Source organism: Bufo bufo, chromosome 7 (genome assembly GCF_905171765.1).
Source record: "Bufo bufo chromosome 7, aBufBuf1.1, whole genome shotgun sequence".
Classification (NCBI taxonomy): domain Eukaryota; kingdom Metazoa; phylum Chordata; class Amphibia; order Anura; family Bufonidae; genus Bufo; species Bufo bufo.
In genome coordinates this window covers 15,544,866-15,568,337 of record NC_053395.1, presented here as the reverse complement: position 1 = coordinate 15,568,337, position 23,472 = coordinate 15,544,866, and the positions used below count along the sequence as shown (strand labels likewise).

The 23,472-nt window shown below is 46.4% G+C and overlaps 1 protein-coding gene across 1 annotated transcript in view; it reads left to right on the top strand.

The window, feature by feature from the left end:
• Nucleotides 1-23,472, top strand: part of FBXL16 (F-box and leucine rich repeat protein 16) — a 40,163-nt gene that overhangs the window by 6,672 nt on the left and 10,019 nt on the right. The window contains exon 2 of the mRNA XM_040440228.1: nucleotides 22,298-22,996. Coding sequence (XP_040296162.1) covers nucleotides 22,310-22,996 — 687 coding nt within the window. The 5' untranslated portion in view covers nucleotides 22,298-22,309. The remainder of the gene's footprint in view (nucleotides 1-22,297; nucleotides 22,997-23,472) is intronic.

The window sequence follows — 23,472 nt, the reverse complement described above, 5'->3', positions numbered from 1 at the left end:
TGACCTCTCACCTCCTCCTAATACACAGGTATCGGGACACTGACCTCACCTCCTCTTAATACACAGGTATCGGGACACTGACCTCTCACCTCCTCCTAATAAACAGGTATCAGGACACTGACCTCTCACCTCCTCCTAATACACAGGTATCAGGACACTGACCTCTCACCTCCTCCTAATACACAGGTATCGGGACACTGACCTCTCATCTCCTCCTAATACACAGGTATCGGGACACTGACCTCTCACCTCCTCCTAATACACAGGTATCGGGACACTGACCTCTCACCTCCTCCTAATACACAGGTTTTGGGATACTGACCTCTAACCTCCTAATACACGGGTATCAGGACTCTGGCCACTCACCTCCTCCTAATACACAGGTATCAGGACACTGACCTCTCACCTCCTCCTAATACACAGGTATCGGGACACTGACCTCTCACCTCCTCCTAATACACAGGTATCAGGACACTGGTCTCTCACCTCCTAATACACAGGTATCAGGACACTGACCTCTCACCTCCTCCTAATACACAGGTATCAGGACACTGACCTCTCACCTCCTCCTAATACACAGGTATCGGGACACTGTCCTCTCACCTCCTCCTAATACACAGGTATCAGGACACTGACCTCTAACCTCCTCCTAATACACAGGTATCGGGACACTGACCTCTCACCTCCTCCTAATACACAGGTATCAGGACACTGACCTCTCACCTCCTCCTAATACACAGGTATCGGGACACTGACCTCACCTCCTCTTAATACACAGGTATCAGGACACTGACCTTTCACCTCCTCCTAATACACAGGTATCGGGACACTGACCTCTCACCAGGTATCAGGACACTGACCTCTCACCTCCTCCTAATACACAGGTATCGGGACACTGACCTCACCTCCTCTTAATACACAGGTATCAGGACACTGACCTTTCACCTCCTCCTAATACACAGGTATCAGGACACTGACCTCTCACCTCCTCCTAATACACAGGTATCGGGACACTGACCTCTCACCTCCTCTTAATACACAGGTTTTGGGATACTGACCTCTAACCTCCTAATACACGGGTATCAGGACTCTGGCCACTCACCTCCTCCTAATACACAGGTATCAGGACACTGACCTCTCACCTCCTCCTAATACACAGGTATCGGGACACTGACCTCTCACCTCCTCCTAATACACAGGTATCAGGACACTGGTCTCTCACCTCCTAATACACAGGTATCAGGACACTGTCCTCTCACCTCCTCCTAATACACAGGTATCAGGACACTGACCTCTAACCTCCTCCTAATACACAGGTATCGGGACACTGACCTCTCACCTCCTCCTAATACACAGGTATCAGGACACTGACCTCTCACCTCCTCCTAATACACAGGTATCGGGACACTGACCTCACCTCCTCTTAATACACAGGTATCAGGACACTGACCTTTCACCTCCTCCTAATACACAGGTATCGGGACACTGACCTCTCACCTCCTCCTAATACACAGGTTTACAAACCTTTCCTCGTACATTCACTTTAAAAATACTAAAAATGTTTTCCTTTCCTGTTAAACATGTTCCACAAGTGTCATTTTTGGGAGATACCAGCCTGTCCGTCATACATGAAGTCGTCTAGCAACTGTTCTCACATAAACAGTCCTGTCCTGATGACATCACCACATGTCACGGTGCAACCTCACTATCCGCGTATCCGTCATTATCCAATCACATACTGACCTGCTTTATAGATTGTGTGACATCACTTTCCAGTCACAGACCAGCCTGGTGCATAGACTGTGACCTGACTGCTCGTGACTAGAGAGGAGCGAATTTCCGCTTATGAAATTTGTTCACACTTTGTTTGTTGGTAAAAAGTGAATTGCGTTATGGATTCCGTTACCACGAACCATAGCGCAATTCTATAAAGGAATGCATCCCCTGCATAACGGAAACGGGAGAGATCTGTTTTGCAGCCCATAGACTTCTATCATGACGGAATAAATAACGGAATGCCTGTAAAGACATAGAATTGCGTTATGGTCTGTGGTAACGGAATCCATAACGCAATTCACCTTTTACCAACAAACAAAGCGTGAACGGATTTCAAAATATCAAATTCGCTCATCTCTACTCATGACATCTGATCACTGAATAATCTGCATAGACTGTATGACATCACTGCTGTCTGATGACATCACCATCCAATGACTGACTGGCCTGCTATATAGACTGTATGACATCACTGCTCTCCTGATGACATCACCATCCAATGACTGACTGGCCTGCTATGTAGACTGTATGACATCACTGCTGTCTGATGACATCACCATCCAATGACTGACTGGCCTGCTATATAGACTGTATGACATCACTGCTCTCCTGATGACATCACCATCCAATGACTGACTGGCCTGCTATATAGACTGTATGACATCACTGCTCTCCTGATGACATCACCATCCAATGACTGACTGGCCTGCTATATAGACTGTATGACATCACTGCTCTCCTGATGACATCACCATCCAATGACTGACTGGCCTGCTATATAGACTGTATGACATCACTCCTCTCTTGATGACATCACCATGCATTCACAGAATGACCTGCTGTGTGACATCTCTGCTATCCTAGTGACCTCAACACAGAATCGCAGACTGGCCTGTTACGTATACTAAACGTATAAAACACAAGGCGCTCCATGGTGTAAACCATTCCCAGATTAGCAGCTACGCCGGATAGAAACACACTCACCAGATGGAGCTGTGCAAGGGCCGGCACAACTCAGTAATCAAGCATGAGTGTGTCACAGGAGACCACGGCGACCCCCTCGTCCATCGCTCCACACAGAAGCCAGAGGATAGATCCAAGGAAACAAAAGAACATTTATTATTAAAAATTTAATAAAATTGACTGCCTCCATTGTCGCAATTTTATTTAATTTTTAATAATAAATGTTCCTTTCTGGACTTTGCCTTCTTTTGTTTCCTTGGATCTGACCTGTTAGGCTGGGTGACATAACTGTTATCCTGATGACATCACCATCCAATCACAGACTGACCTGATACATAGACTGTGTGACATCACTGCTATCCTGATGACATCACCATCCAATCACAGAATGACCTGCTACATAGACTTTATGACATCACTGCTATCCTGATGACATCACCATCCAATCACAGAATGACCTGCTACATAGACTTGATGACATCACCATCCAATCACAGAATGACCTGCTACATAGACTTTATGACATCACTGCTTTCCTGATGACATCACCATCGAATCACAGACTGGCTTGCTACATAGGCTGTGTGACATCACTGCTTTCCTGATGACCTCACCATCCAATCATACCCAATCAGCCCTCCTTTGCATATTTTGCTTTTGCATCTTGACTCTTGGTGCCCGGCCTTGTTCTCACAAGGTGTAGGCATCAAGCCTAGTTTATCTTGGTGAGGGTTAGGTCCATAACACAGAGGTGGGGGGACACCAAAAACTGAAAGGTCAACATAGCAAAAACGTATTGTTCCTCTCCACCCCTCCTGGGACAGAGACGCGGTGAGGGACACGGCTTGGTACTTCCTCCAAAGTATTGCCAATGACAGGTGGGCATTATATTGGGTCTTCACTATTTTGGATGGGCTCCACTGAGTTCATCCCAGGGAGGTCCTCATATACGTAGGGCACAGAGCAGCGCTCCTGCATCATTCGCCTCCATTCGGTGGAGACCTGCTGGTTTACTTCTGCCCTGTGAGGAATAACCAAGTGCTCAGCGTTACTCCTTGAGGAGGCACAGTTGTATTTCCACCGCCCGAGTCCCCTGACGATGCTGCAATGTTCAGCTTCGAGGATGGAAGCAGCAAGGCGCCAGGCGCTCAGAGGAGGACGGCATCATGTGAGATTATTCCGCTCCACTATGACCTCATCTCCCCTTTCATTCATAACCATGTCTCCATTCAGCCCCGAGCAGGAAGCCTGTCGTTACCATAAAGCACAGGCCCTGTCAGGTCATCCTCATTTAAAATGACTAATCACAAGGCCGCCTCACTCAGCGCGCTCTCCCGGGGACGGATGGATGGTAAACAGTTGTCGTCTGATGTCTCTCTGGATCCAACCGGCTCGGAATCGCTCTCATTGACTTACAGCATTAATGTCAATTCACTTTCCTCTATGGCTTTTTTTAAACTAACCCTATCGTGTTGGAAAATTGTACAATTGCCTTTTAGCGAATTCCTACCCATCTCCTTAATGCTCCGTGTAATGTCACATACAATATGATTGCATGGGCCATGATCAGAAAACATGCGTACCTGTCTCTTTAAATCCCGCACACAGTAGTGAAGAGCAGTGGTTAGGACACGCCCACTTCATCTATAATGCACCCTCTCATACTGCAGTGCCTCATGGTCCTAACTTTCAGATCCACTGAAATATTGCATACCTTATTGATACTTAGTTCCTGAATCCATCCATGTAGAAATGTCTAGTAGAGATGGCCTTGCGGTTCACCCGGCGGTCGTTCGCGATTCGCCAAACATATGGCGATGTCCGCCGGCGCCATATTCTTTTGCATTGCGCCGAACTTTGACATATGACTCATCCATCAGGTGGGACAGGACAGCCAATTGAGACGTTTCAGCACATGGACACACCCCCACCCTATAACAGAACCTGATCAGGCAGCCATTTTACATTCTGTGTTTTGCCAGTGTAGGGAGAGGTTGCTGTGTGATGCAGGGACAGACTGTTGGGGACACCAAACGCTAGCTAATAGGGCCACAAAAGTCCTTTTAAGGACTGATATAGGTGTGATATACTGAGGGGTGTGATATACTTATAATATACTTTCTAACATAGAAAGTATATTATAGTGCATTTGTATTGTGCAGCAGTTGTGTGCGGTTCTGCTGCGATACCGCAGCTAGATAGAGGGACAAACGCTATTGGAATAACTAATTGCAACTGGTGTGATATACCTGTTGCCCCAAAAAAAACTAATTGAGGGGTGTGATATACCTATAATATACTTTGTAACATAGAAAGTATATAGTGCATTTGTATTGTGCAGCGATTGTGTGCGGTTCTGCTGCGATACCGCAGGTATATAGCGCTATTGGAACAACTATTTGCAACGGGTGTGATATACCTGTTGTCCCAGAAAAAACTGATTAAGGGGTGCAATATACCTTCTTCCACAAAATACTGATTATGGGGTTTGATATACCTGTTTCTACAAAATACTGATTGAGGGGTGCGATATACCTGCTTCCACCAAATATTGATTAAGGGATTCTATATGCCTGCTTCCACAAAATACAGATTAAGGGGTTTTATATACCTGCTTCTTCAAAATGCAGATTGAGGTGTGCGATATACCTGCTTGCACAAAATATTAATTAAGGGGTTCTTTATACCTGTTTCCACACAATACTGATTGAGGGGTGTGATATACCTGCTTCCACAAAATACTGATTAAGGGTTTGATATATCTGCTTCCACAAAATACAGATTGAGGGGTGCTATATACCTGCTTCCACAAAATACTAATTCAGTGGTTTAATATACCAGCTTCCACAAAATACTGATTGAGGGGTGCGATTTACCTGCTTCTACCAAATATTGATTAAGGGTTTCTATATACCTGCTTCCACAAAATACTGATTAGGGGTTTGATATACCTGCTTCCATAAAATGCAGATTGAGGGGTGCGATATACCTGCTTGCACAAAATATTGATTAAGGGGTTCTATATACCTGTTTCCACACAATACTGATTAAGGGGATTGATATACCTGCTTCCACAAAATACTAATTAAGGGGATTTTATATACCTGCTTCCACAAAATGCAGATTGAGGGGTGCGATATACCTGCTTGCACAAAATACTGATTAAGGGGATTGATATATCTGCTTCCACAAAATACAGATTGAGGGCTGCGATATACCTGCTTCCACAAAATACTAATTCAGGGGTTTAATATACCTGCTTCCACAAAATACTGATTAAGGGGATTGATATATCTGCTTCCACCAAATATTGATTGAGGCCTGCGATACTCCTGCTTCCCAAAAATACTGATTAAGGAGTTTGATATACCTGCTTTTACCAAATATTTATTAAGGCCTGCGATACACCTGCTTCCACAAAATACTGATTAAGGGGTTTGATATACCTGCTTCCACCAAACATATTGATTGTGGCTTGCGATACAGCAGCTTCCACAAAATACTGATTAAGGGGATTGATATAGCTGCTTCCACCAAATATTGATTGAGGCCTGCGATACACCTGCTTTCACAAGATAGTGATCAAGAGGATTGATGTACCTGCTTCTGCAAAATATTGATTAAGAGGTTTGATATACCTGCTTCTGCAAAATATTGATTAAGAGGTTTGATATACCTGCTTCCACAAAATACAGATTGAGGGGTGCGATATACCTGCTTCCACCAAATATTGATTGAGGCCTGCGATACACCTGCTTTCACAAGAAAGTGATAAAGGGGATTGATATACCTGCTTCCATCAAATATTGATTGAGGCCTGCGATACAACAGCTTCCACAAAATACTGATTAAGGGGATTGATATACCTGCTTCCACCAAATATTGATTAAGGGTGTGCGATACACCTGCTTCCACAAAATACTGATTAAGGGGATTGATATACCTGCTTCCACCAAATATTGATTGAGGCCTGCAATATACCTGCTTCTGCAAAATACTTATTAAGGTGTTTGATATATCTGCTTCCACAAAATACAGATTGAGGGGTGCTATATACCTGCTTCCACCAAATATTGATTCAGGGGTTTGATATACCTGCTTCCACCAAATACTGATTGAGGCCTGCGATACACCTGCTTCCACAAAATACTGATTAAGGGGATTGATATACCTGCTTCCACCAAATATTGACTGATGCCTGCGATACACCAGCTTCCACAAAATACTGATTAAGGGGATTGATATACCTGCTTCCACCAAATATTGATTAAAGGGGTTCTGCACTTTCATTTAACTGATGATCTATCCTCTGGATAGATCATCAGCTTATGATCGGCGGGGGTCCGACACCCGGGACCCCCGCCGATCAGCTGTTTGAGAAGGCAGCGGCGCTCCAGCAGCGCCGCAGCCTTTTCACTGTTTACCTCCGGACGGCCGGCCCACTGACATCACGACTAGTATCAACTAGTGTGGGCGCGGCTAAGCTCTGTTCACTTGAATGGAACAGGTGTCCGACTACATCGTGTTAACGGCCGATGTGGACGCTCAGAGAAGCGAGGAACCCCTTGACTACTGGGTGTGCAGCCTGACCTGTGGCCAGAGCTGGCACAATTTGCCATGGAACTTTTGGCTTGTCCAGTGTCCTGTCCGAAAGGACGTTCAGCGCAGCAGGGGGGATCGTGACCGATAAGCGCACTCGCCTAGTTCACGATAGTGTGGACTACCTCACATTTCTAGAAATGAATGAGGCATGGATCTCGGAGGAATTCAACACCTGTGACGACCATGTATAATTGAATTTCCTCATGCCAGCCCACACATATCTGCCACCACCCAGAACAAAGAATGGTCCTTGTCTTATGTATATACAGCGGCATAAAATGCCTTTTCTGTCAGGTGAATGCCTTATTTTTGGTGCCTGTACTCCAGTGGCCTACATTAAAATTGTTATTCAGTGACCGCCTAATGTACCTCCAGCCACATCATCACAAGTTCTTTTCTGTCCGGTGAATGCCTAATTTTTGAGGCCTGTACTCCCGTGGCCTAAAATAAAAATTTTCTAGGCTCCAGCAGGGCACATTTTTGAGAGTTTCCGTTTAAGACGCATAAAAATGGCCCGATTAAAATACATATTTTTTGTGGGAATTTTTGCCATTGATCCCCCTCTGGTATGTCACTGTCCATGTTGTGGGACTATTTGTGCACTTCTAGTAAGTATTTGGTGGCTGCAAATATGATATGACCTGAAGTTTTTTCAGGTTTGCCTGCCATTAAAGTGTATGAGACTCACAGGCTGAAGTAATAGACAATAACCCTGCTCTCTACAGTGACTACAACCTTATAGCATGAAATAGAAACCCTCAATGAAATACAAAGCTGTTAATCATGCACCTGCAGAGGATCTATTATCAGTAATAAATATTTCAGGGTTATGTAACGAGCAAGATGATGCAATTACAACCAATAATGTCTGGGCCTCCTTCCTGCTTTTAGCGAGAGTAAAATTCTGAGTCCTGACTATTAACATACTGCTACTCCCCTATGTCCAATAATATAACAACTATAATACTGCTCCTATGTAGAGATGGCCTTGCGGTTCGCCCAGCGGTCGTTTCGCGGCGAACTTTGCTCGTTCGCGATTCTTCGAACATGCGAACATATGGCAATATTCGCACGCGCCATATTTTTTTGCATAACGCCGAACTTTGACCCATGACACATCCATCAGGTAGAACAGGACAGCCAATTGAGACATTTCAGCACATGGACACACCGCCAACCCTATAATAGAACCCGATTTGGCCACCATTTTTCATTATGTGCTTTGAAAAATAGCTAGAGGTTGCATTTTGGAGCAGAGACAGTTAGGGACACCAAACGCTAGCTAATAGGGCCACAAAAGTCCTTTTAAGGACTGGTATAGGTGTGCTATGGATAGGTGTGACTTACTGAGAGGTGTAATATACTTATAATATACTTTCTAACATAGAAATTCTATTATAGTGTATTTGTATTGTGCAGCAGTTGTGTGCGGTTCTGATGCGATACCGCAGCTATATAGAGGGACAAACGCTATTGGAGTAACTAATTGCAATGGGTGTGATATACCTGTTGCCCCAAAAAAACAGCTTGAGGGCTGCGATATACCTTCTTCCGCTAAATGCTGATTAAGGGGTGCAATTGCTATATACCTTCTTCCACCAAATACTGATTGAGGGGTGCTCTATACCTGTTTCCGCCAAATACTGATTGAGGGGTGCTATATACCAGTTTCCGCCAAATACTGATTGAGGGATGATATATACCTTCTTCCATAAAATACTGATTGAGGGGTGCTATATACCTTCTTCCACTAAATACTGATTGAGTGCTGCAATACACCTGCTTCCACAAAATACAGATTGAGGGGTGCCATATACCTGTTTCCGCCAAATACTGATTGAGGGGTGCTATATATGTTCTTCCACAAAATACTGATTATGGGGTGCTATTGCTATATACCTTCTTTCACCATATACTGATTGAGGGGTGCTATATACCTGTTTCCGCCAAATACTGATTGAGGGGTGCCATTTACCTTCTTCCACAAAATACTGATTGAGGGGTGCTATTGCTATATATCTTCTTCCACAAAATGCTGATTGAGGGGTGCCATATACCTGTTTCCGCCAAATACTGATTGAGGGGTGCTATATACCTGTTTCCGCGAAATACTGATTAAGGGGTGCCATATACCTTCTACTAAATACGAATTGAGGGGTGCCATATACCTGTTTCCGCCAAATACTGATTTAGGGGTGCTATATATGTTCTTCCACCAAATACTGATTAAGGGGTGCTATATACCTTCTACTAAATACGAATTGAGGGGTGCCATATACCTGTTTCCGCCAAATACTGATTTAGGGGTGCTATATATGTTCTTCCACAAAATACTGATTATGGGGTGCTATTGCTATATACCTTCTTTCACCATATACTGATTGAGGGGTGCCATATACTTGTTTCCGCCAAATACTGATTTAGGGGTGCTATATATGTTCTTCCACCAAATACTGATTAAGGGGTGCTATATACCTTCTACTAAATACGAATTGAGGGGTGCCATATACCTGTTTCCGCCAAATACTGATTTAGGGGTGCTATATATGTTCTTCCACAAAATACTGATTATGGGGTGCTATTGCTATATACCTTCTTTCACCATATACTGATTGAGGGGTGCCATATACTTGTTTCCGCCAAATACTGATTGAGGGGTGCTATATATGTTCTTCCACAAAATACTGATTATGGGGTGCTATTGCTATATACCTTCTTTCACCATATACTGATTGAGGGGTGCTATATACCTGTTTCCGCCAAATACTGATTGAGGGGTGCCATTTACCTTCTTCCACAAAATACTGATTGAGGGGTGCTATTGCTATATATCTTCTTCCACAAAATGCTGATTGAGGGGTGCCATATACCTGTTTCCGCCAAATACTGATTGAGGGGTGCTATATACCTGTTTCCGCGAAATACTGATTAAGGGGTGCCATATACCTTCTTCCACCAAATACTGATTAAGGGGTGCTATATACCTTCTACTAAATACGAATTGAGGGGTGCCATATACCTGTTTCCGCCAAATACTGATTTAGGGGTGCTATATATGTTCTTCCACAAAATACTGATTATGGGGTGCTATTGCTATATACCTTCTTTCACCATATACTGATTGAGGGGTGCCATATACTTGTTTCCGCCAAATACTGATTGAAGGGTGCCATATACCTGTTTCTGCTAAATACTGATTGAGGGGTGCTATATACCTTCTTCCACAAAATACTGATTGAGTGCTGTGATACAACTGCTTCCACAAAATACTGATTGAGGGGTGCCATATACCTGTTTCCGCCAATTACTGATTGAGGGGTGCTATATACCTGTTTCTGCCAAATCCTGATTGAGGGGTGCTATATACCTGTTTCCGCCAAATACTGATTGAGGACTTAGGCAGAGGGTCATTTAGAAAATGACAGGCAGACCGTTCCGCAGGGATGGTTGGGCAGGTGCACCAGGCCGGAGCCTAGGTGGGAAGTTGTAGAAGGCGCGTACAATAACTTCAAAGGGTGCACCAGAGTTGGTTGAGTGAGTCATTCAGCCTACCGCTTTTGAACCCTCCTCATCCTCTGTATCTGCACCCTCCTCACTCTCTGCTGTGTGCACCCCCAAAGACACCACCACCACCATAGCCCCTCCACTCGAGTCAGAGGAATTATTTTTCCCAGACCTTACCGATGCGCAGCCATTCTTGGCATCGGATCAGGAGGTAGCAACGGCCGCTACCCAGTGGTCTGACAGTATCCAGATCAGCCCAAGGAGGGTGGTCCCCGCTGCTGCTGCCTACTCCGAGATCTCTAATGTCAGTGGTGGTGAAGGTGACGATGATGACGTGTCAATGGACGTCACGTGGGTGCCCACAAAAGAGGAAGAGGAGGGGAGCTCAGAGGGAGAGATGGAGCAGCAGATAGGGAGGAGAAGCAGGCAAAACTCACAATGCACAGGAGGCAAAAAGCAGACTGCAAATGTATCTGGAGCGAGCCATCCACCATGCACGGTCACATCTTGCGCTCCCAGTAGACCGACACGTGGCTCTGCAGTGTGGGCTTTTTTTAACGTGTCAGCTGCTAATAGTGTTGCCATCTGCAACCTGTGCTGTCAACGCATAAGTCGCGGAAAGCCGAACACTCACCTAGGGATGACCGCCTTAAGAAGGCACCTGGCCTCCCATCACCGAGCCCAGTGGGAGCAACACCGTCAGAACCCACAAAGCCACACTCCCGGTGGTCCACGTCCTGCCTCTTCTCCCTCCTTCTCCTCTCTCCTCCAATTTGTCCTCCACCTTCCACCGTGCCGTCGTTGCGTTCATCTGGCACAAGGCAGGCTTCCGTGGCCCAAATGTTCGAGCATAAAAAAATGATGACGCCGGATAACCCTCTTCCCCAACGGCTGACCGCTGGCTTGTCGGTACTGCCAGCCCACCAACTACTGCCATATAAATTGGTGGACTCGGAGGCCTTTAGAAAATTTGTGGCCATTGGCACACCGCAATGGAAGGGTCCCAGAAGGAAATATTTCTCCCAGAAGGGCATCCCTGAACTATATGGCCACGTTCAGCGGCAAGTTATTATAACTCTGGCACACAGTGTCGATGCCAAGATACATCTGACCACAGACACGTGTTCTAGCAAACACGGGCAGGGAAGGTACATAACTTTTACTGCCCACTGGGTGAACCTTCTAACGGCTGTTAAGCATGCAACCCGTGGCACCCGTGTGGATTTGGTGTTACCGCCATGGATTGCATGCAGGCCTGCCTCTTCTTCTCCTACTCCATCCTTCATCTCCTCCTCCTTTTCCACTGATACCGCCTCTTCCGTTGTGCCCCCCAAGCTCCCCAGAACCTATTCGACGTGCCAGGTGAGACGTTGCGATGCTGCGCTGCGGCTGTTGTGCCTGGAAGCCAAGAGCCACACCGGTCCTGCACTGCTTCCAGCTTTGCGGTCCCAGGCCGATCAGTGGCTAACCCCGCTCAATTTGACAGTTGGTAAAGTGGTGTGCGACAACGGTGCCAATCTGCTGAGCGCGCTGAAACAGGGCAAAATGACACACGTGCCGTGCATGGCACACGTCCTGAACTTAGTCGTGCAGCGATTCGTTGCCAAATCCCCCGGGGTCCAGGACGTCTTGCGGCAGGCCAGGAAAATCTCTGACCATTTTAGAAGATCTTACACAGCCATGGCTCACCTTGCTGACGTTCAGCGGCGACACCACCAGCTCATCAGACGTCTGATTTGTGACAGCCCGACGCGATGGAACGTCACCTTGTATATGCTTGATAGGCTGCTCCAGCAGAAACGTGCCGTTAACGACTACCTGTACGAACTCTGCGGCAGGACAGGTTCTGGGGAGCTTGGTTTCTTTTCACCGCGCCGGTGGCTGCTCATGCGCGACGCATGCAGACTTCTGCGGCCATTTGATGAGATCACCAAACTGGTCAGTCACAGCCAGGGCGCCATCAGTGACATCGTACCTTACACCTTTCTGGAGCGTGCGTTGCGTCGTGTCATTGGTCAAGCCGTCGAGGAGCAGGAAGATGAGGAAGTCGCAATGCTGGATGAATTCCCAGGGGGGGCTACTCCATCTGAGACAAGTCATCAGGAGTCAGAGGAGGATGGTTCCTGGGGGGAGGAGGAGGAGGAAGATCAGGCTTTAAACTTTTCGGTGATCCCTGGTGTTGTCCGTGGCTGGGGGGAGGAGACCGAGGACGACATTCTCCTGGGCGATGAGCAGGAGCCAGGCCGCTACACCGCTTCCAATTTAGTGCAAATGGGGGCCTTCATGCTCCAGTGTTTGAAGAGGGACCCCCGTATAAAAAGCATAAAAGTCAAGGACTGTACTGGGTGGCAACGTACTTAGACCCCCGGTACAAACACAAAATGGCGGAAATGTTACCAGCATCACAGAGGGCTGTCAGAATGCAGCATTTCCAGGCCTTGCTGCGAGAGATGCTGCATTCTGCTGTTGCATCAAATCTCATAATTTAAAGGAAACCCCCTCGGATAGTTGTGGATCTTCAGACTTTAAGTCCAGGACGAATACGTATTCCTGGAGAAAAAAAAAAAACAAGATATGGAAAAAAAAAAAGGCTCAATACTGTATTAATTATTCATCTGGCCTAAAGCATCAGCACACAGGAAATTGGAGCAATTAGAGGGTGACCTTTAACCCTGAGGTCTCTGACAACTGTCACTTAACGATATTAGAAATAACCATCTAAGGGTATTTTCACACTAGCGTTTTTCTTTTCCGGCACTGAGTTCAGTCCTAGGGGCTCAATTCCGGAAAATAACTGATCAGTTAAATCCCCATGCATTCTGAATGGAGAGCGATCCGTTCAGGATGCATCAGGATGTCTTCAGTTCAGTCTTTTCAATTTTTTTCCATAGGAATGTATTAGTGCCGGATCCGGCATTCAAAATACTGCAATGCAGGATCCCACCTTCCTCGCAGACCGAAAAAAAAGTGAAAAAAATAAATGCTGGATCCGTTTTTCCGGATGACACCGGAAAGACGGATACGGCATTTGAATGCATTTGTAAGACGGATCAGGATCCTGATCAGTCTTACTAATGTCATCAGTTGACATACGTTTTGACGGATCCGACAGGCAGTTTCGGCGACGGAACTGCCTGCCGGATTCCTCTGCCGCAAGTGTGAAAGTAGCCTAATTAATCATCTAGAAGACGTCCATCTAAATATGTAACAAGAAAAAAATAAACACCTGCAGTACCAGCGATGGCCACATGTCGGGTGGCGCTGTTCGGGCATGTACGTCGTTGTGCAGTGTAGTTTGTAGTCTGTAATGGATGGTAGTGGTTTATACCACTGGGGAGAATTGAGAGCAAATTCCTTGCAGAAGCTCTAAAATCTGCATGGAAATCCGGCCAAGGGTCCCCCCACATCCCAAGGGTCCCCCCACATGGTGGATTTTCCATGCAAATTTCAGAGCTTTTTGTTTTCTGTGGCGCTGTTTTTGAATGAAACAGCCATGTTTGTACCTTGCAAAACCCGTTAACGGAAAAGTCTCGAGTAAGGAAGACTACTTCATCATCCTCTTGTCAACTACTTCTCTTTCTCGGAAAGCAGGGTGGCATACGTGGCATCTGTGGCTGTAGGAAAACTGGCAGCCATATCGATCATTAAACTGCCGCTCTGGGATATTATTGACTGGGGATTTTTTATATCCCGAGTCAAGTGAACATCCACCCCAAAACATTATTTGATCCCATATGTTCATGAAGGTCAGAGCTCAGTTTTTTTTTGGGCAAAAATCCTCTGCAGACACATAAAATCACATGAGAAAATGCTGACTGTCACCACCAGAGGGAGCTGTGGAGCTTACTGTAGACTGTTTACACATTGAACTCTATGGTAAATCTGTATGCAGTAAGCTCTTGACCTCCCTCTAGTGGTGACCGCAGGTAGACAAAAGTTTATCATGGAACTCCACGTCGATGCAGAGGATTTGGAGCTCTGTATCAGGAAACAGGAGCTCTGACTACTATAAAGACATATTCTAAAATTACCTAGAACGGAGTTTGGTGCAGAATTCCCTTAAAAGGGCTTTTCAGGGCTTAAATATTCATGAGAAATGGCGCTGAAAGCAAAATGGCCGACAATCCATTTATGTAAGAACGCAGAGCAGGAATCGGAGCCTCGCGCTGCAGCTGCCACATTAAGAAACTGTGAGAAAAGCTGTCAAGTGAAACCAACACGTTAAGTCTGATAGAAAAATCCTCTTAAAGGTGCAGTGACGCACAATAAAGACGCATGTGGATATATCATGGCTTGAGGGGACGGCCGTGGCGCTTCTAGCGCCTCTACTCCTGTCTCCCTATGACAACACTTCTGCAGGTCCCATGTCATTTCCACTCATCACTTACTAATATCCGCCGTTCTTGATGGCTGCTGTGTGGACAGTGATGTGGGCTGTGACAAGGCTACAGAAAGTGTTGTCATGGGGGCGGTATGAGCGGATGATACTTAAGAATCGGTCTCTTCCCTCCCCCCGGAGACACGTATACACCTTAGATGGCCAACCGCATTCACGTGTCGCCAGCTAACCGAGTCTTTGCCCTTGGTGCAGGAACCCCTCGCCCCGTTGTGTCGCCCGTGGTCTTGTCTACTGGTTTCCGTCGTCCACTTGGTTTCGGGGGTTCGTAGTGGACGACAGGGACTGAGTGGAGAATGGAGCCCTGCGGGTGTCGTGTGTGAACAGTCCCTAGGAGAGGCGGCAGCCATCCCCCGAACCCCCAGGGGAGCGGCACAATGTGGCCTGCGCGGCGGCGGAGTGTGCTGCCATCATCCGTCCTATTATCGTCTCCTGCTCCCACACATCCACGGCTCCCGCCAGCTCTCCTCCCACATCTTCCTCTCGGCTGACACTCCACCATCTTCTCTCGGAAGAGAAAGCTCCCACACACTGCGGCTCCGGGCGACGCTGCCAGGAACCATAACGTCGACATCTCAGGGACCCCAAACACCCTGCAACCTGTGGGCTGTATCACACATGATGGGGTTAGATACACGGCTCAGCAGGCAGTATCACACAGGATAGGATTAGATACACAGCTCAGCAGATAGTATCACACAGGATAGGATTAGATACATGGCTCAGCAGACTGTATCACACAGGATAGGATTAGATACACAGCTCAGCAGACAGTATCACACAGGATAGGATTAGATACACAGCTCAGCAGACAGTATCACACAGGAGAGGATTAGATACACGGCTCAGCAGACTGTATCACACAGGACAGGATTAGATACACAGCTCAGCAGACAGTATCACACATGATAGGATTAGATACACGGCTCAGCAGGCAGTATCACACAGGAGAGGATTAGATACATCGCTCAGCAGACAGTATCACACAGGAGAGGATTAGATACACAGCTCAGCAGACAGTATCACACAGGATAGGATTAGATACACAGCTCAGCATACAGTATCACACATGATGGGGTTAGATACACAGCTCAGCAGACAGTATCACACAGGAGAGGATTAGATACACAGCTCAGCAGACAGTATCACACAGGAGAGGATTAGATACACAGCTCAGCAGACAGTATCACACAGGATGGGATTAGATACACAGCTCAGCAGACAGTATCACACAGGAGAGGATTAGATACACAGCTCAGCAGACAGTATCACATAGGATTAGATACACAGCTCAGCAGACAGTATCACACAGGAGAGGATTAGATACACAGCTCAGCAGACAGTATCACACAGGATAGGATTAGATACACAGCTCAGCAGACAGTATCACACAGGAGAGGATTAGATACACAGCTCAGCAGACAGTATCACACAGGATAGGATTAGATACACAGCTCAGCAGACAGTATCACATAGGATTAGATACACAGCTCAGCAGACAGTATCACACAGGAGAGGATTAGATACACGGCTCAGCAGACTGTATCACACAGGACAGGATTAGATACACAGCTCAGCAGACAGTATCACACATGATAGGATTAGATACACGGCTCAGCAGGCAGTATCACACAGGAGAGGATTAGATACATCGCTCAGCAGACAGTATCACACAGGAGAGGATTAGATACACAGCTCAGCAGACAGTATCACACAGGATAGGATTAGATACACAGCTCAGCATACAGTATCACACATGATGGGGTTAGATACACAGCTCAGCAGACAGTATCACACAGGAGAGGATTAGATACACAGCTCAGCAGACAGTATCACACAGGAGAGGATTAGATACACAGCTCAGCAGACAGTATCACACAGGATGGGATTAGATACACAGCTCAGCAGACAGTATCACACAGGAGAGGATTAGATACACAGCTCAGCAGACAGTATCACATAGGATTAGATACACAGCTCAGCAGACAGTATCACACAGGAGAGGATTAGATACACAGCTCAGCAGACAGTATCACACAGGAGAGGATTAGATACACAGCTCAGCAGACAGTATCACACAGGATAGGATTAGATACACAGCTCAGCAGACAGTATCACACAGGAGAGGATTAGATACACAGCTCAGCAGACAGTATCACACAGGATAGGATTAGATACACAGCTCAGCAGACAGTATCACACAGGATAGGATTAGATACACAGCTCAGCAGACAGTATCACACAGGAGAGGATTAGATACACAGCTCAGCAGACTATCACACAGGAGAGGATTAGATACACAGCTCAGCAGACTGTATCACACATGATAGGCTTAGATACACAGCTCAGCAGACAGTATCACACAGGATAGGATTAGATACACAGCTCAGCAGACAGTATCACATAGGATAGGATTAGATACACAGCTCAGCAGACAGTATCCCACAGGATAGGATTAGATACACAGCTCAGCAGACAGTATCACACAGGACAGGATTAGATACACAGCTCAGCAGACAGTATCACACAGGATAGGATTAGATACACAGCTCAGCAGACAGTATCACACAGGATAGGATTAGATACACAGCTCAGCAGACAGTATCACACATAATAGGATTAGATACACAGCTCAGCAGCCAGTATCACACAGGATAGGATTAGATACACAGCTCAGCAGACAGTATCACACAGGATAGGATTAGATACACAGCTCAGCAGACAGTATCAGACATGATAGGATTAGATACACAGCTCAGCAGACAGTATCACACAGGAGAGGATTAGATACACAGCTCAGCAGACTGTATCACACAGGATAGGATTAGATACACAGCTCAGCAGACAGTATCACATAGGAGAGGATTAGATACACAGCTCAGCAGACTGTATCACACAGGATAGGATTAGATACACAGCTCAGCAGACAGTATCTCACATTACAGGATTAGATACACAGCTCAGCAGACAGTATCACACAGGACAGGATTAGATACACAGCTCAGCAGACAGTATCACACAGGATAGGATTAGATACACAGCTCAGCAGACAGTATCACACAGGATAGGATTAGATACACAGCTCAGCAGACAGTATCACACAGGATAGGATTAGATACACAGCTCAGCAGACAGTATCACACATTATAGGATTAGATACACAGCTCAGCAGGCTGTATCACACAGGATAGGATTAGATACACAGCTCAGCAGACAGTATCACACAGGGGAGGATTAGATACACAGCTCAGCAGACAGTATCTCACATTACAGGATTAGATACACAGCTCAGCAGGCTGTATCACATGCAGGGGCGGACTGGGAATTTAAAGTGGCCCCGTTTTGTATTCGGGACCATATTGCGGCACATTATACCGCCCTACCAGAGCCAAATACCACAGTCCATCAGAAAATACATCCCCAAAAACTCCCCCTGACCGCCGGTGAGGAGGGCTCAGGCGGCCCCCTGGGCATCGGCCCAACGGGAAATTTCCCTGTAAGGTCTATGGCCTATATGATAGGCTTGGACACAGTGACCGCACCCGGCTCCTGCAGATAACGGTACATTATACCCTCAGTTGACATTCAGCTCTTTGGTCTCCGCTCCGGGGTCTCCTCCTCCGGAGGCGTCATCTGTAGGGTCAGTGGGAACATGAGATAATTGAGATCGCCTTGTAATTACACTCCCCACCCTGCATGCCTTACTCTATGTTTATCAGGTGCGCACTCAATGTTCCCGTGATTATAACACCCATCATCTCCAAAAGTACCTGGTATAATGGGGGTAGAAATCCCCTCTGTCTGTTATTTACTAGGATCTCTGTGTGACACCGCACCTCGCGCCTCACAGACCTCGCCCAGCTCATTTCCTTTAACACTTATTGCAGATGAGGCTTGCATGGCGCAGTACCTCTTTTCACCACCGGTGTCAGCAGAGCCGTGTTTTCCACAAGCAGCTCCTCCCTCTTCTTCCAGGTCTACCTGCAATCTAACTTGGTCAAAATGCTGATAATAACGTGCGAATGAAGCCTCTCCCAAAAACGAGACCCCACGTTTTTATCCTTTATAAGAGATCTACGCAGACGAATGTTTTACAGCTCTGCTGGTACAACCCCTTTAATTCACAGAAATTCATAGTCCTGATGGGTCTTGAGTCCTGTAGATTGGGAAATCTCTGGACGGTGACCTAAGGACCCAGTCATCTGTACTGAGGAAAGGGTTAATTGTACCCACAACATCTGCTGTATGACCCTTTTACACGTCCGTCCGTAATAGAGAGCGTGCATTATGTAACCGGTCTGGAGGTAGCGGTATTGATCGGCTGTCTCGCTGCCCCCAGGGTTTACCGATAAAAGGCGTCACCCGGTGCGTTTATCCATTTTACTACCGCTATAAACATGGCCGCCCCCATCCATTGTGTTGTCGTAATCCGCACGGATCTTATATTTATCTATACTGCTCTCTATAGCGCGCACAGCAGAGTCTTAAAGGGAATGTATAGTCGGACGGATCCCTTTATCTAAAAAAAAATGGGCGAAACAAAGGGAAGCAAATGTGTCCCCAAAGTGCATTCGGGACTGAGCTCTGACTCCTAAAAACAGGGCACCATGTGTTCCCCAGGAGCTAGCACTCTAGGGTGGGGCGGATTTGGTATTTCCGGGTGCCGCCATCACACCGCTAAGCTCCACCCCATAGCCCTGCCCCCATCACTTAGCGGTGCGGCCCAGACACCTCTGCTGCTGATCTACAGCTGAGAAGGGCCCCCCGGGGCCCCTGCGCTGCTGAACCTGAGTATGTCTGCCCCTGAGGTTGTTTCTTTCAGCCAACCAACCGCTTTGTTGCTGGCATGCGGCCCCCTGACCTTTGCTGGTTCGGATATAAATCACATGCACTCTCAGTAATGATAGCAGCCTGTGGCTCTCTATTCTTTGTAAGACTACAACTCCCAGCATGCTCAGAGCGCAGTCATGGCTGCACAAGCTGCAGTAGTATTGCCAGAAAACAGAGTTTCAGGACCACGGAGAGCGGGCGTCCGGATGCGGGAAGGTCCCAGGTTTCTGTCTGTGGACGAAGCTTTAAAGAGGTTTTCTGGGAGCTTAAAGGGCAACTCCACTCATAACTGATATGATATGACACTGAAGCAGGGATAGTTCCTGAGTCACATGGTTATGTTTTTTTTAGAAATTCGCTTATATTAAAGGGAACTTGTGTATAGAGCTGAGGACATGGGTTACTAGATGGCCGCTAGCACATCCGCAATATCCAGTCCTCATAGCTCTGTGTGCTTTTATTGTGTAAGAAAAACAATTTGATACATATGCAAATTAACCTGAGATGAGTCCTGTACGTGAGATCAGTCGGGGACAGGACTCATCTCAGGTTAATTTGCATATGGATCAAATCGTTTTTTTTGACACAATAAAAGCACACAGAGCTATTGTAAAACTACAACTCCCACAATGCCCTGCTGTAGGCTGATACCTGTAGGCTGTTCGGGCATGCTGGGAGTCGTAGTTTTGCAACAGCCGCAGTTTGAGGATGCCTGTCCTAGGGGATGTAACACTGGGGGAGTCACTTACAGAGAAGGATTTGGGTGTCCTTGTAGACGGTAGATTAAATAACAGCACAATGTCAATCAGCTGCTTCTAAAGCCACCAGGATATTGTCCTGCATTAAACGAGGCGTGGACTCGCGGGGCAGGGATGTGATATTACCACTTTACAAAGCGCTGGTGCTGCCTCATCTGGAATACGCAGTCCAGTTCTGGGCACCAGTCCATAGAAAGGATGCCCTGGAGCTGGAGAGAGTACAGAGGAGAGCGACTAAACTGATGAGGGGCATGGAGGGTCTTAGTTATGAAGTAAGATTTAAAAGAATAGAATTTATTTAGTCTTGAGAAGAGACGTCTAAGGGGGGACATGATTAACCTGTACGAGTATATAATTGGGCCGTACAAAAAATACAGAGAAAAGCTGTTCAGTGTAAAATGTGCTCAAAAAACAAAGAGGCGACTGGAGAAGAGAACGTTCAGTCTCCGGAAGCGTCAAAGCTTCTTTACTGTGAGAACTGTGAATCTGTGGAATATATTTCCTCAGGACGTGGAGAAATCTGAGTCTCGCTTCCTTCTGGGATTCGCGTCCCCACCGATCCCTTGGTTGCACTTGATGGACGTTTGTCTTTTTTCAACCGTATTAACTTTGTAACTATGTAACTATGTGATCCGTTGCTAACGGCAATCCCCAGCAAAAATGCATACAATGGAGAATGCCGGCAGCGGACCACATGTACCACAAAAACATCCTACACAAGATGAAATAATGTGTGGATGAGCATATAAGAGTAAATAGATCACTGCAAATGGTGCACCACAATAATATGCAACCGACAATACAAGGCTAAACCCTCACACTGATGTTAAAAAATGAGATTTTAGCCAATATATTCCTGTCAGGAACATATCGGAGCCCGTGCACCCCGTTAAGGTATCTCAGTGTAGTGCGGGACCTACCGCTACCCTACCTATAGTGTGTGAACACTGTCCGATAGGTGTCAAGGTCCGACTCACAGCCAAGGTAAGAACACAATGAGAGGAGGGAGGAGGCAGTTTGGCTGTGAGTCGGACCTTGGCACCTATCGGACAGTGTTCACACACTATAGGTAGGGTAGCGGTAGGTCCCGCACTACACTGAGATACCTTAACGGGGTGCACGGGCTCCGATATGTTCCTGACAGGAATATATTGGCTAAAATCTCATTTTTTAACATCAGTGTGAGGGTTCAGCCTTGTATTGTCGGTTGCCTATTAGCGTGGTGCACCATTTGCAGTGATCTAAGCACCAGGTAGGGGCAAGAGGGGGAAAGCGGCAGGGCCATGGGCAATAAGTACTTTCATTGTTGCAAAGAGGTTAGGCTAAGAAATTGGGAGGGGGCACCGTTATAGTTTTTGCCTCAGGCAGCAGAAAGGCTAGGTGCACCCCAGTATGGCGGTCACTTACATTGTGTCGGTATGGATAGTTTCTTGCAGCTAACCTGGATCTTATGTGTTTTTTCTTGCAGCAAGTTGAAAACATGTCGAATACAACAAACGGAGACACCAAGGCCCAGTGTTTGCCGCGGAATGGTCTGGTAAAGATTCCCGGTCCCACCAATGGCCTGGGCTCCGCCAGTATCACCAAAGGGACACCAGCTGTCAAGAACCGGATTTGCCAGCCGCCCTCTGTGCCATCCATCTTAAGTCAAGCCTTTCCCAAGCACCAAGAGCATGTCAACCCTTCAGTGTTACCGATCATTCCTCCTCCACCGACCCACAGTATCCCACTGGGTCTTAGCCCTGGAGCAGAGAAGCCCCCAATTCCCTGTGGACCCTCACTGGATAGAGTCCAGGGTCAGGGAATGGATTGTCACCTCGCCCTAGATGAAAAGATCCTAAACCGCCTTTTCAGTTATTTCTCCGCGTGTGAAAAGTGTGTTCTTGCGCAGGTTTGCAAGACATGGAGGCGGGTTTTGTACCAACCAAGGTTCTGGGTAGGCCTGATGCCTGTCCTACATGCCAAGGAACTATACAATGTTCTTCCTACAGGAGAGAAGGAGTTTGTCAATCTGCATGGATTTGTTGTGCGTGGTTTTGATTCGTTCTGCTTGGTCGGTGTGTCGGATTTGGATATCTGTGAGTTTATTGACAACTATCCTCTGTCCAAAAAGGGGGTGAAATCTGTGAGTCTAAAGCGGTCAACAATCACTGATGCCGGCTTGGAGGTAAGAAAGAGATAACATCAGCCTGGTAATAACGGTTCTCTACGAAGTGTCCAACCTTCCATTATCATACTGCATCCTAGGTACAAGAATATAACTACTATAATACTGCCTCCTATGTACAAGAATATAACTACTATAATACTGCTCCTATGTACAAGATTATAACTACTATAATACTGCTCCTATGTACAAGAATATAACTACTATAATACTGCTCCTATGTACAAGAATATAACTACTATAATACTGCTCCTATGTACAAGAATATAACTACTATAATACTGCTCCTGTGTACAAGAATATAACTACTATAATACTGCCTCCTATGTACAAGAATATAACTACTATAATACTGCTCCTATGTACAAGAATATAACTACTATAATACTGCCTCCTATGTACAAGAATATAACTACTATAATACTGCCTCCTATGTACAAGAATATAACTACTATAATACTGCCTCCTCTGTACAA